Below are 14,338 nucleotides of genomic sequence, written 5' to 3' on the forward strand. Positions count from 1 at the left end.
GCCTGAATATACCCTCAGAAGCCGGTGCCTTCACAACGGCTCTGGACCCATCCAAGGTAGAGACATCCGGGTTCCATAACTGAAGCATATCGCTGCATACCGGACTCCGAATGGGTCTGAGTAGAGGCCTACGAATCAGAAGTAGCAGGTATCAGGGGCTGCAAAAGCACCTCACTGAGTATTGGTGAACTGGCGACTAGCTTAGGAGAAGCGTCGTCGGCAGTTTTGGACCTCTGCGGCCTGTGTCTGTCTTTATCTTTGCGTTTTTAGGAATCCCGGTAGTCAGATGGCTAACCGACATTTCAGGATAATTAAACCGAGAACCGAAATATTTAGAGGTGAAAATATACCGACGACGGATAGTGCATTGATTAAATAAAGCACAAAACCGACAACACGGAATGTCGTGGTCAGGGCCTAGGTAAAGAATACAGAACGAATGAAAATCTTTATGAGATATTTGCTTTCCACAAGTAATGCAATTATTAACTGTTACTGACATCGGTAAGGAGCAAGAAAAAGTTTGCCCAACAGGGTACTTAGCTTTAGTTGAAGACTTTGGTTCTGAAACCGAAATTGAAAATTTCAGGAGTTGGCCAACCGGCACTTGCGAACTGCTTCTGCTTCGGGCACCGCATGGCAAGAAAGACTGATGTAATGGCGTTGGCTGCATGTTTTATACCCCTGATGACCTGACGTCATGGAAGAAGGGACAGCAACCGATGCAGGACCCAAGACTTTGTTAATCAGGCAGACTGAGGGCTACCTGCAGGCAGATAACCCAAACGTAATGACTGCAACAGTGAAACACGAAGAACATTTGGGTACGCACACAGAAAATGGCCTTACCTCTGACCACCAAGTGTACATAGTGATGAAGAAATCCTTTTATGCTGTGTGACTTATAAGTAAGGGCATGGCATCTAGGTCCAACAAAGTCATTATCTCACTGTACTCTGCCCTTATCAGACCAATCAGAGAGTACAATGCTCCCCTTGATATGTACCTGACCAGGCATATGCAGCACCTAAAGCGATCTCACAGGTTTCTTATAAAAAGAATACAAGGCTTAACAAACCTGACTTACACAGAATGCCTTAAAGTCCTTTCAGTCTATTCAGTCTCCCATAGATTGCTGAAGGGTGATCAATGCTTGGCTTACAAAGCATCTGCAAACCCTCACACTTATGAATCCATAACATATTCGTAAGTCAAAGAGTGCCAGAAATACAAGGTCTAGAGATCTGACTTTGTCTATGACTTCAAAAAACATGCTGGAGTGACAGATGTGTCAGAGACCGCCCCTCCTATGGAATAGGCTTCCCATCCATGTGAAGCTTAGTTCGTCTATTACCCAGTTTAAGCACACCCCAGACCAGTGGATGGGGGGACAGGAAATTTACACCCGACCTAGTACCCATGTCCCTTATGGACAGAGGTGGGTTATAAATGCCTGGCTATCAATCAGCGTTGCCAGATGTTCCTATTTGAGCGGGAATGTCCCAGGATCAGCAGCCCGATCCAGAGTCCCACACTGCTGGTTAAAATCCCGGCGAAACGGCCCCTGCTTTGTTTTTTTTTTTTGATTGGCCTGTATGCCAGTATACAAGTCAATCAAAAAAAATAGCAAAACAAAGCTACTTCTGCTTAATGCGGAACTGCCTGATGTTCTGCACTGAACAGAAGAGAGTCCACTATGCAATTTTTTTGACTGGCTCATATACCAGCATCCAGTCAATTTTCACTTACCGTAAAGGACCTTTTTTTTTTTTGTCCCTACCTGTCCCGTAAGAAATCTGGCATCTCTGCTCTCAATCTCCTGTTTGGATACAGGACATCATTATTTAAATGGAAAACTTAGTTAGGCTCAGAAAGGTCCCCCGGGTTGTTAGCCTAGTAATCTATGAATCTAAGAATAACTAAAATGTTTATGCAAAAGATCACACTAAGGCTAAACTGTTTAGGCATAGCATTAGATGTGTAGCACCATTTACTGATGGATGCGATGCATTGATGTAAATAAATAACCACTTAAAAAATATGTTTTTGCAAAATATTTCCAGTTTTGACTCTTACCGTGCCTTTAGTCTTTTGCAGTTCTGTTGTGGACACCACTGTGTTTATCTCCTTTTCATTTAAGGTGGCAAAAAGGTTAGCCTGAAAAAGCAAGAAATAGGTTACAGTTTTAGACTATATAATGTATTGCATCAGATGACATTGAGAGATTTTGTTTATCAGGATTGCTGAATTATGTTTTTATATCAGCCCATATATTCCACTCTGGCATCACTTGCTGGATGATAAATCAAAGATATTCAGTTTCTCAAGCAGGCAGAATAATAGATAATACAAGAATAATAAACAGACAAAATGATACATAACAAATGCAGCATGGACTGCTTACTAATTTAGAATTTGTATGTCTATATGGTACTGCAATACCTTTAAAGCATTCTGTTTTCCTCCTGTCTTCCATTATGGCATATGCTACCGCCTAGATTATGCACCCTTTTCCAATTAGATTCTAACAAGCTACTGGCTGGCTATTAAAGAGTGCAAGAACATTATAAGGGCCAAGGTTCCCCTCTTTGTCCTTCTACAAGAAAATGCATCCAACTAATGCCATTCACCCATTAAAAGGGCTGAAATCTGTCAGCCTGTACACAGTGAGGATCCCTGGTCAACTACTTCCTTCCAGAAGAGCCATATGTGTCTGTATTCGGAGTCCTCTAGTATTAAGTCATATGTCTTTTATAAACTGGAAATTATAGAGAACCTAATATTTAAAACAAAACCATGGCAGTGCCAAAAATGATTTTGCTGAAAACTGGGTAAACTGCAATATTATAGCAATAACCCACGCCTGGGTGTGGGTAATGCTGGATTTACCCACGGTTGGTGTGGTTTGGTCACGAGGGCAAAGCCCGAGTGATCAAACAAAGCCAACCGTGGGTAAATCCAGCATTACACATACCCAGAAGTGGGTTATTGCTATTATATAGTGACATTATTTAAGAAGAAAAAAACATTTTTCTTAAATACTGGCATTGTATAATGCCTCCTTGCTGCCCTTCTGCAGCTACCTGGTATTCTGCGGCAGTTCTGATGTACTGCGCATGCATATGCCTACGCAGTACATCAGAGCTGTGGGCAAAAGCAACGGAGAAAGCAAGATCTCCGTTGCTTTTTACAAACTGTTTTGCTATGTTAAATGGGTTTAACATAGCGAAACAGTTTGTAAAAAGCAATGGAGAAAGCAAGATCTCCGTTGCTTTTTACAAACTGTCTCGCTATGTTAAACGAGTTTAACATAGCGAGACTGCATTAAAAAAAGCAACAGAGAATCTCTGTTGCTTTTTTTAATGCTATCTCGCTATGTTAAACAAGTTTAACATAGCGAGACAGTGTGAAGCAAAGGAGATCTTGCGTTCTCTGTTGCTGTAAAAAAGAGTTATAGTAATGGAAAAAGTCCAGGTGACCCGAACTTTTTCCATTACTGTAACACTGATTTACAACGTGCACGCTGACCAATCAGCGTGCACATTTTGTGAATATTAATGGGGGTCATTGTATAATATATATATATATATATATATATATATAAATATATATAGATAGATAGATACACATACACACACACACATACATTCACATATATATATATATATATATATATATATGTATACACACACACACACACACACTTGTGTGTGTGTGTATATATATATATATATATATATATATATATATATATATATATATATATATATATATATATATATAAACACACACATACAATGTGTGTATGTGTGTGTGTGTATGTATATATATATATATATATATATATATATATATATATATATATATCAATATCAATATCAATATATAAATATAAAAGTTCTTACAACCAAATGCTTCTTTCTTCATTCATGAACTTAACATAGTCAACTCTGGGGTCTCTGTACTTTAGGAGAAAAAGAAATACTGATCTTAGTGACATGAGCACTGACTTGTCATATTCTTGAATAGATATGTAATATAGTTATAGCTACAGTTGCCAGAGATGTTCCTACTTAAAACAATTTAACCACCAAAATGTCCAAAGCATAGCATATCATATCATATATTCCTCAGTGCAGTTACACAGTATCTACTACATGTTGCATATCTAAGCAAAACTAAAAGCACTTGTGTCATAAAGGTGAAACCAGATGAAGAAAGGACTAGCAATGGTAAGATTATAAAAATGAAGTCACATGAGCAAACTAATTACTGGAGCTATAAAAACAAATTTGGTGATACTGAAACAAAATTAAGTTGGGGGCCAATACTTGCAAAACTATCACAAATGAAGTATTCTGAGGCAGGTTACTCCATGATTCCTGAAAGGACATCAGAGTCAGAGTCAGCAATAAGAGGTAGAATATATTTTATTTTTTTCCTCCTGTCAAGTCTGCAAAGACTTTCAAGGCAATACTGGCTACTTTACTAACCCTACCCTAGTCATATCTCCCCTGATTGTTAGCCTACGTTATTCTAAATGTTTGATGGATTCCTTCACTTCAGGGAAGAAATAATTTGCAGTGCTTCATTTATGGTTAGCTAGCAAGAGAGTTTAGCAGCTGGAGATGTCCAGGCAGCTGCTATTGTCTCACTATGCCATGTCAGCATGAAGTTTGTGCTGACCCCACACTTGCAAAAAATGCAGGTATACAACTGGTCCAAAAGCGGGCATTCAGTACTCCCTGAAAAACTGAGATGCCAGAAAATGGCAGAAGCCATAGCTTGTTGTGTTCTGCTTGTTAATGCTCTAACCCTTCTTTTTAAACTAGAAACATATTCATTACATTAACATTTATGACACAACCATACATTTACATAAATGAAAGCAAACCATATTGACAGAATCTGAGTTGCAAGCATTACACATCAGTTATAATCTACCCAATCACCCCCTCATGTGGGATTCTTAGGTGATTCCAGGAAAACTAAGAATATAATCTCTCCAATGTGCTCTACTCCTTTGCCTGGTACAACTCTGTGGGAGACCATCATGTTAGGTGGTTTAATAAATAACACAAAAAGGAAGACAAGTGGCCTAACTTCCATAAGATCCATATTCAACTGATTTCTCCAGGACTTGTGTACAAGATCTGAAAATCACTTCAGATAGCTCAATAGTTTTAAAGCTATATACACTGCAATGTTTTTCCCTTTAAATATGTGTCTGTATATTTGGAAGCATGTACAACATATTTTACGTCACTCTAATAATTTAAAATTAACACTTTACACAGACTACTTTGTAAGCTATTTATATAAAAAAACAACTGCTTTGTAGCAGCAAGGGGATGGAAAAGCAAGATTCTGCTGATAGGGATAACTACAATTAAGGGTACAGAAAAAAGGCAAGAGGGGCTGTAATTTACTGGAGAAAACTGGTAAAGATGCCAAGGTACTGGGAGCAAATAGAAATACAAAGATAAAAGAATAGGAACAGGTCAAAAATTCATTTGGACTGCAGACTAGAGATTGCCTTCCCTATCACGGATTGATATCAAAGTATAGGCAAACAGAACGAAACAGAGATCCTATGTGAAGACCAGTACTAGTAGAGTTTTTAGAAGAAGTTAGAAAAGAAGCTCTTGTTAAAAAAAGTGATAATTAGTAGGGTACATAAAATATTGCACAATAACTATAGGAATCAATCACAGGAGGTTGGAAAGGATTGAGAAGAGAAAGAATGGGGGATAAATGTGTGGCTCCCAAGTATGCAACAAAGTCTAAAAGAATTAGAATCTTTGCTTGGAAGTTTTTTCATAGGTATTTTTATACTCCAAGCAGACCCCAAAGAATTGCTCCACAGGTAGACTGCAAATGTTAAAGGTGTGATGAGGAAGAAAGAGGTAATAGGGAACATATTTTTGGGAAACCAATGAGTTGGGAGACTAACATTTCCCTGCAGACTATGTCAACAGAAATACTGCCTCAGCAAACTGGTGTAACTAAGGAAATGATTTTATGAACTATGATACAAAATCAGAATTGTCTACACATAGTAACGTCTTGCTGAGTTTAATTTTCGTAGCTGCTAAAATACAATTACTAGAAAATGGAAATTAAAGTCTAAACCAGCTGTACTGAAAGTAGTGTATATAGTAACAGAGATAAAACAACCTGAAGTGGGATCTTTAAAAAAGGGTAGGAGCAAATTACATAAAAATGGGAATTCTGGGAACAATGTGTGCAGAATAAAGTTTTGGAGAAGGATTGAAGCTTAAAGGAAGGCAGGAATTCAGTGAGCTTTGTTAACATCTGACTGACCATGACTGGATAGATTATAAATGCTGTATAACATTTGCAACTGAAAATATGCTAATATGGCTTGTTTTCCTTTATATAAATGTATGGTTGCCTATGTCATAACTGATAATTTAATAAAAGATGTTCCCTGTTTAAAAAAAAATCAAACTCTGTACCATTGCAGTTCACAGATATTTCAATAATCCAACTTTACAGTCCTAAGAATACTTTATAACTCTAGAAAACTCCACATATCATCTGGGGAACTGATCAGGATTAACATTGGACATCTGTTCTTTTGGGGTTACATTTTGCTGTACTGCAGGTGCATTTGGAAACATATATTCATAATACTCTCTCTCTCTCTCTAAAATTCATAATCATCGCAATTTGCTCACAGTCGAATTTCTTGCAAAAAGAATGTGTGTGACACTTTCAGATACTTTTTTCTTCTAACTTTGACATCTTCCCATCAACATATTAGACTTTGTCATCATCATCACACATTTTTCCATATAAACCATGTAAACCTCATGCATGGTGCCTGCTTGTTACTTCACTAGCTGATTATTTACTTTTGCCTATAGCAATTATAGTCATGGTTGTCAATACATACTGGACTACTATGTCCTACTGTCTATAATTTTCTTTTCTCAATATGAACAACTTTATTACTGCAAAGTCCTTTCATAACGTCAGAGTTGAATCTAATGTATGAGTGCTATGAATTACCCAGTACCATAACTGCAATCACACCAATTTACATGCTAAGTGAGCAGACATGAATCTCTTAAATCATTTCCTTTCATCTCTCTTCTCTCCTGTCTTCAAACTCATTTTTAATACCTGATTCATCTCTACTCTCACTGTCTCTCATTTTCTGCTTGCCTGATCAACTTTGCAATCTTCCTCTTGCAGTTCTTCGAACTCCCTAAAGGAAAATCTCTACATCCTTTCTGTCAGAAGTTGAAGTTCTTCCTTCACCCACTTCTACTTGTCTTTTTCTAGACTGAGCATGGGAAATCTCCAGTGTTCTACTGATAACACTGTAGATAGAAGTTACAGACTTGCTTATATACATACATATATGCCACTTGCCTTAGAATCCTTGCCTATTCTAGACCAAGTATCATATAGCAGAGTAATAGGTGAAACAACCCTTGACCTCTCTTGTTTGTGCATTCAGATTCCAAACATCAATGAGCCCTAGCTTTTCAACATGTATTATCATATGCTGCTTTCAGGTTGTTCCACACAATGTCTCTCTTGTGAATTTGATTTCATTACCCAATTACGTATAATAATTCTTCATTAAACAACATTATCTGTTACTATACCTCTAGATTATCTGTAATGTTCCCTTGAGGGATATGCAGTGCCTCTATTACCAGCCTTTGTCCATAAAGGTAGCCTGTAACTTTGACTTTGCATTTGTTTTGTACATATGTTGGACATTTCTTCAATACACCCTACCAACTTACCCATGGATCACATGAGATCTTAGCTCTTCTGCTTTACTGACAATTTCAACTTCTGAATTCTTAATCCATCTCCAACCCTTAAATCACTAATCTTCTGCAGTTCATATCACACTTTCCTCAGAGTTAGAATCAGGTACTTGGGTAGAAAAATTAGAAGATGCTTTCTCCATATCCTTTTGCTTATCATTAGACAGGGAATGAAACCAAGGAAAATTACTTGTATTTTGCAAAGAAATTTGAGTCACCCTTCAGATGTTTTAAATGCCTGCAATAAACCTTGTACCAAGTGAAAAAATACTTATCTACAGAAAGGCAGTCCAAGGAAGATAAATGTTTAACTCTCTGTCTCCTTTTCTCTAGTTGTATCCCTACAGCTCATAAACTGAAATTCATATTGAGGATCAGGTCTAAGCCTTACTGTGCATGGGTACACTCACCACTCCATCCTCTAACACTGGCAAGATTGCTCCTCTGTGTCGGCAAGCACACATGAACAGATGATGATGATGTGGCTGACCCCTTGACCATGGAGCTGAAGAGACTACACTAGAGGGGCCCACAGGAAAATATTGAGTGGTCTGGGTAACAAGCAATGATCACAGTAAAGTCACCCTCCAGTGGTTGAGACACATACAGCCAAAGTTACTGCAGCAGTGATTATGAAGGAAGACAGACCAGTGGTGCAGAGGTAGGGTGTCCATCTGATCTGTTGGTAACCTAAGTTTGGGAAATGACTCAGGCCACAGTACCATTCATCTTGGGATAGAATATTGCATTTCTTGGCAAGCAGTCCTATCCTGCTGGGAGGTCTTGAGGAATTCAATACCTAGGTGACTTCTAATAAAGACAAAGAGCCCCTAACATCATCCCATCAAGATCAGGGATGCAGTAACAACACTCACTGCACTAATAGCTCTTACATCTAGGGAATCTAACTGGCACTGCATATATTATGATGGTTCTGAGTGCCATGACATTAACTCTCTTTTAGATTCCTCCCTCCCTGGGCTAAAAAAAAATAAACAAATAAATAAAAGTAGAACGAGGCTGACTTCCTATGATGTTGGGAGGTCCACACAGTGAAGGGATATATCTGGGATCTCCTGGTAAGGAGCAATCAAGGGATTTGTAGATAGGTGTGAAACTGGGGGAACAGTTGAAGGAGAATGAAAATCTACCAAAACTGATTGCTATCATAGGCCAGGGTGACTAAATGGCTTTTTGGGGACCTAATGCTTCTTGATAGTGTGCAGGGAATATCTCAGCTACTGGACAACCAGGTTTCATAGGAGCAGAGTCTGATGGCAAAAAGGCAAAACACAGGATGTATCCAACCACACCTAGTCACTTCCAACAATCTTAAAGATAAGGAACATAAACATAAGAGCTTATCTGGACAGTAAGGGAATAAAAGCCCCTATGATATGGGAGGAACATATAATGCAAGATTAAATAAACAACAACAAAACTTTAAAGATGATATAAGACTGAACTGGCACAAATGCATCCTCAGCAGAACTGGGATAACATGAAAGCAGTTCAAATGTACTGATAAATAATCAATCTGTGGAATTCTAAAGTAACTACAAAGATCAAACTTACTGCTAGGAAGCCTCAGGTAAAGCATATTGTACTGTTCGAAATGCAAAAAAATTGGGTACATTCAGCATCAAAAGGTCCTCTCAGCAGGAAGACGACGTCTAACACAAGAGACACTAAAAAGATGAAAACAGTTAGTTATGTACTCACCATAACGATCCATGTATGTGGTCCATCTCGCCTACATTCATTACTGATGGGTTCGGAGCCGATAATTGGCTCCGACTCGGCCGACTATTTTCTAGTACGAAGTCTCTAATTGGCTGGGCTAACCCGTATCCCAGGATGCACCTCTCCCAAATCCCCAGATCTTGTTTGCATACATCCGAGTCACTCCACATACACCAGCCTCAGTAAGAGGAGTATCATCCACCAGGAAAAGGGAATAAACCGATTCTGAAGGGTCTCAGAGCAATTATCCTCCAAATCCTTCAGGCAGGGGGCAGGTGGGAGGGTACGTAAGAATGTAGGAGAGATGGACCACATACATCGATCGTTATGGTGAGTGCATAACTAACTGCTGTTATGTGGTCCTATCTTGCCTACATTCATTACTGATGGGACAGCGTCCCTAGCACCTCTAACCTGGGAGGCTCATAGGAAAATACTCCTGAGAACCGTGGAACCAAAGGAAGCCCGGCCTCTAGATGCCACGTCCAGCTTGTAATGAGAGATAAAGGTGTGATGAGAAGCCCAGGTGGCCGCTGCACAAATGTCGTCCAAGGAAAGCCTGGCATGATACGCTATTGAAGTCGAGACCGCCCTAGTGGAATGAGCGTTGACTGGGAAGGGTAAGTTTCTGCCTGCTGATGAGTAAATAAAGTTAATGCAATCCTTAATCCACTTGGAAACAGAATTACCCATTCTATTCTCCGAAAAAGAGACAAACAATTGATCTGATTTTCTTATGTGTTTTGTCCTGTGTAAACAAAATCTTAGTTGTCTATGCACATCCAATTGATGAAATTTGAAATCCGCCTTGTTGGAGAAGTTGGGAAAAAACACAGGTAACTCAATGGATTGGTGGAGGTTAAATGTAGACGACACCTTAGGGAGAAAGGATGGAATAAGTCTCAAGGATACCCTGTCCTTATGGAATATCAAATACGGGGGCCTAATGGACAATGCTTGAAGTTCTGAAACTCTTCTAACCAAAGTGATGGCCACTAAGAAAGCCGTCTTCCAGGATAAGAATTTCAGTTCGCAAGTGGCAGCCGGCTCAAAGGGCAGAGAAGTGATGGCTTGCAATACCAGATTTAAATCCAATGGCATGACGGGTTCTGACACAGGAGGACGCAGTAACCAGGCTCCTTTCAAAAAGGCCTTGCAAAGTTTATGACCCATAAGAGAGGGCTCATAGGATACATGGAAATTAGAAATGGGCGCCAGCTGCACTTTAATGGCCGAGGGAGCGGAGCCCTGTCAGAAGAGCATAGCTAAAACGTCTAAGACTGCTGATATAGGGGCTGTGAAAGGGTCCAGACCTTGTGCCTGAGCCCAAATGGAAAATCTATTCCATTTGCTAGAGTAAATTCTTCTGGTGGAGGACTTGAGACGACGAAAGAATATGCACCACCTCAGGTGAAAAGAAATGTAGTCTAACCATCGATGGAAGTGGAGCAGCCAAGCTGTCAAACTGAGGGACTGTAGGGAGGGGTGGAGCTGTCCCGACATATGAGTCAAAAGGTCTGGTACTGGATCCAACTGCTGAAGGAAGAGGAACCAGACCTGGCAGGGCCAGTGTGGAGCAATTAGAATCATCTTGCTTCCCAAGTGAATGGCTTTCTGAATCACTCTTGGTAACAGAGGAAACGGAGGAAAGGCATAGAGCAGACCGGAAGGCCAACTGTGGACTAGACAGTCCCTGGGTGACTCCCCCTGTGGGGGGATCAGAGTGAAGTAGTTGCTACATTTGGCATTGAGGGGACTGGCAAAGAGATCGCAGCAAGGCTGACCCCACCTGCTGAAGATCCTTGTAGCAACTCGGTTGTTCAGGGACCACTCATAAGGCATCAGAATAGCTCTGCTTAGCCTGTCTGCTATCACGTTGGATTTTCCTGGAATGTGCGTTGCCACTAGAAACCATTGGGAAGACACTGCCCAATTTCACACTCTCATGGCTTCTCTGCAAAGGGGGTAAGACTTGGTTCCCCCTTGCTTGTTCAGGTACCAAACTGACATGCTGTCTGAGTGAATAGCAATTGTTCCCTGGGGAAGAGAGCTCTGAAGTGCTTGCAGTGCTAACAGCACTGCTCTCATCTCCAGGACACTGATGTGTAAGTGTACCTCATGATCCTGCCACGTGCCTTGGACCATTCTGCCCAGATAATGCCCCCCCCCCTATCTGGGAAGCATCCGTGGTCACTGTGGCAGCAGGAGAAAGGGGGACTAGATTCCTCCCCTTGTCCAGGTTGAAGGAACATAGCCACCAACAGAGATCCTGCCTGCAATGCTCTGTGAGGAGAACTGGGTGAGAGAGGGGTAATTTTTGATAGGACTACTGGACTGATAGGAGCCACTGGAGGATCCGCATGTGTAGCCTGGCTAAGGGTACTAACATGATGGTCGCCGCCATGGATCCCAATAACTGAAGAACTGTCCTGGCTTGGACCTTCTTCCGGGGCAATAGAGCCTGGACCTGAGATTGCAACACTGTAATCCTTTCTTGAGGTAGAAAGGCCCTCATTAGGACCGAGTTTAACTCTGCGCCTATAAATACAACACGCTGTGAGGGCAGCAAGGCAGATTTTTCCCAGTTTAGTGTAATTCCTAACCTTTGACAAAGGTTTATGGTAGCCTCTCTGGCTTGGATGAGGAGATGCCTGGTGGGGGCGGTAATGAGCCAATCGTCCAGGTAAGGAAACACCTGGAATCCTAGACGTTTCAGATGAGCTGTCACCACTGCCAAGCACTTGGTAAACACCCTGGGGGCTGTGGGGAGACCAAAGGGCAGGGCTCGAAACTGGAAATGACTGGCTCCCAGCCGGATGCGTAAATGATTCCTGGATGCCTTGTTTATCTTGATGTGATAATAGGCGTCCTTGAGGTGGATGGAGCACATCCATGCTCCCTCTCCCAACAATGGGAAGATGGATTGAAGAGTGACCATTCAGAACTTGGACTTCAGGATGTAGTGATTCAATCAACTGAGATCCAAGATGGGTCTTAGGTCCCCTGTTTTTTTTGGCACCACACACACTCTCCACAAAACTCTAACAAGCTCAAAACACACACAAAACCCAATATAGCTATGAAAATAGCTTTTGTTTGACAGAAAGGTATAAAACTTTAGAAAGTTTAGTCAAAAAGGTACTTAGCCACAGCCAAGCTCGAGACCACGTCCTAACTCAACGAGCGGCAAACGAGATGGGGGTTTGGGAGAGGTGCATCCTGGGATATGGGTTAGCCCAGCCAATTAGAGACTTTGTGCTAGAAAATAGTCGGGAGCCGATTATCGGCTCCGAACCCATCATTAATGAATGTAGGCGAGATAGGACCACATAACATCAAGATGCTTTCACAATAAATTAAATCTGGTCCTTCAGTTTTGGCCTGTCTGATTATCACAGCAGGATCTGTATCCTGCTCCACAAATACCAACTTATCTTCATTATAAGATTCTGTTTCTCCCTTTTCCCTTAAAAAAATTTTTTTTGCCTGAATCTCCTTGTGTTCTGACTGTGCTACTCAAACATTTTGGAAATATAAGGTATATTTTAGAGCATGTATTATAACTGTAATTGCCTTAATATTTTAATATTGCTACAACTAAAGTGCTCTAGGTTTCACTGCATCTGAAGTGTTTGTGTGTTTTAGCCACTTTTCTGTATATATAGACTTCTCTGTGTATGTAGACTAGCTACTTATTCTGCTGTGTTACTGCATCTTAAATCGTTTTTTAATTGTGCACTTGCCTTGCTTCATTTAAAAAGTTTTAAATTGCTAATTTTGTAGAGTTTTAATTGCATTTACTGTTTAGGACTACACACTCAAGTGTGTTAGCCTTTTCTGTGTTTATTTACTGTATTATTGCATTGTTTAGCCTGTTTCAACAAAAATATATACTATCTTGTTTGCTCATTTCCCACCTTTCCTAGCCAGTCCATATCCCAGGCTTTGCTTGTCTCGGGACTTTATTTTCTGTGTTCAGAGCTATCCAGACCTTGCTGTGGTAGGGGGAAGTCCTACTGCTTACCAGTGGGACTGGTGAGCATTGTACTGCCTATCTAACACTAGAGGAGTGGTTTCCAGGTCTGAAGTTGTAATTTTATTAGCCTTTTGGGCTGATTTCTATCCCTTTCAACTTTCTGGCCTAAAAATGCATGTGTTTGCACATTTTTCACAAATATGCAGTACTGCGAGGCTACAGTTAAACTATTCCAGGTGCCAGAAAGTCTCCTCTTCAAATTGTCCCTTAGAACTAGCTGGTTTCTCAGCAGTAGCACTAAAATCTGAACCCCTGTGACTAGCACTTGCTCTAGAACCTGCTGGAAAGCACTAGGAAGCCTGAAACTGATACAAGCACTCAGCTCTCCTTGTCAATAAGGAGAAATTAATCATAGGTACTTAATAGCCTATAAATGCAAAGTACCTTGCCAAGGTAAGGGAAAACAGCTCTTAAACTTTACAAAAAAGCACCTAAACAGGCATGTCCACGGGTCAGCTTCCGGTGATTTCTCCTGTCCACATGGTGAATCTGGGCATACTGGGGCAATGCGGCAACTGCCTCATGTACACAGACAATCCTCTCCTCCTACCACCCAACACAACCTGCAAAAGATGCACTTACATAGCCAAACTGGAAGCAAAGCTTTCTCTGGCCAAGACTGTGCTAGACAGTCAAGAGGAGAAGGTTAATACCTGCATTATATCTCAAGCAACTCATAGCCCTGCAAAACCCACACCGTCAACACCCACACATAGCAACACTAAACCCACATATGCAGAGGCCCTTA

General features: G+C 40.7%; 1 protein-coding gene across 7 annotated transcripts in view; it reads right to left on the minus strand.

The window, feature by feature from the left end:
• PARP4 (poly(ADP-ribose) polymerase family member 4) overlaps positions 1–14,338 on the minus strand; it is a 2,883,551-nt gene that overhangs the window by 1,301,205 nt on the left and 1,568,008 nt on the right. For all 7 annotated transcript variants that reach the window (XM_044073295.1, XM_044073293.1, XM_044073297.1 and 4 more), the window contains one exon: positions 2,077–2,157. In XM_044073295.1, coding sequence (XP_043929230.1) covers positions 2,077–2,157 — 81 coding nt within the window. The remainder of the gene's footprint in view (positions 1–2,076; positions 2,158–14,338) is intronic.

The sequence above is a fragment of the Protopterus annectens genome, chromosome 5.part1, assembly GCF_019279795.1.
Source record: "Protopterus annectens isolate FY-2018-M chromosome 5.part1, PAN1.0, whole genome shotgun sequence".
Lineage (NCBI taxonomy): Eukaryota > Metazoa > Chordata > Ceratodontiformes > Protopteridae > Protopterus > Protopterus annectens.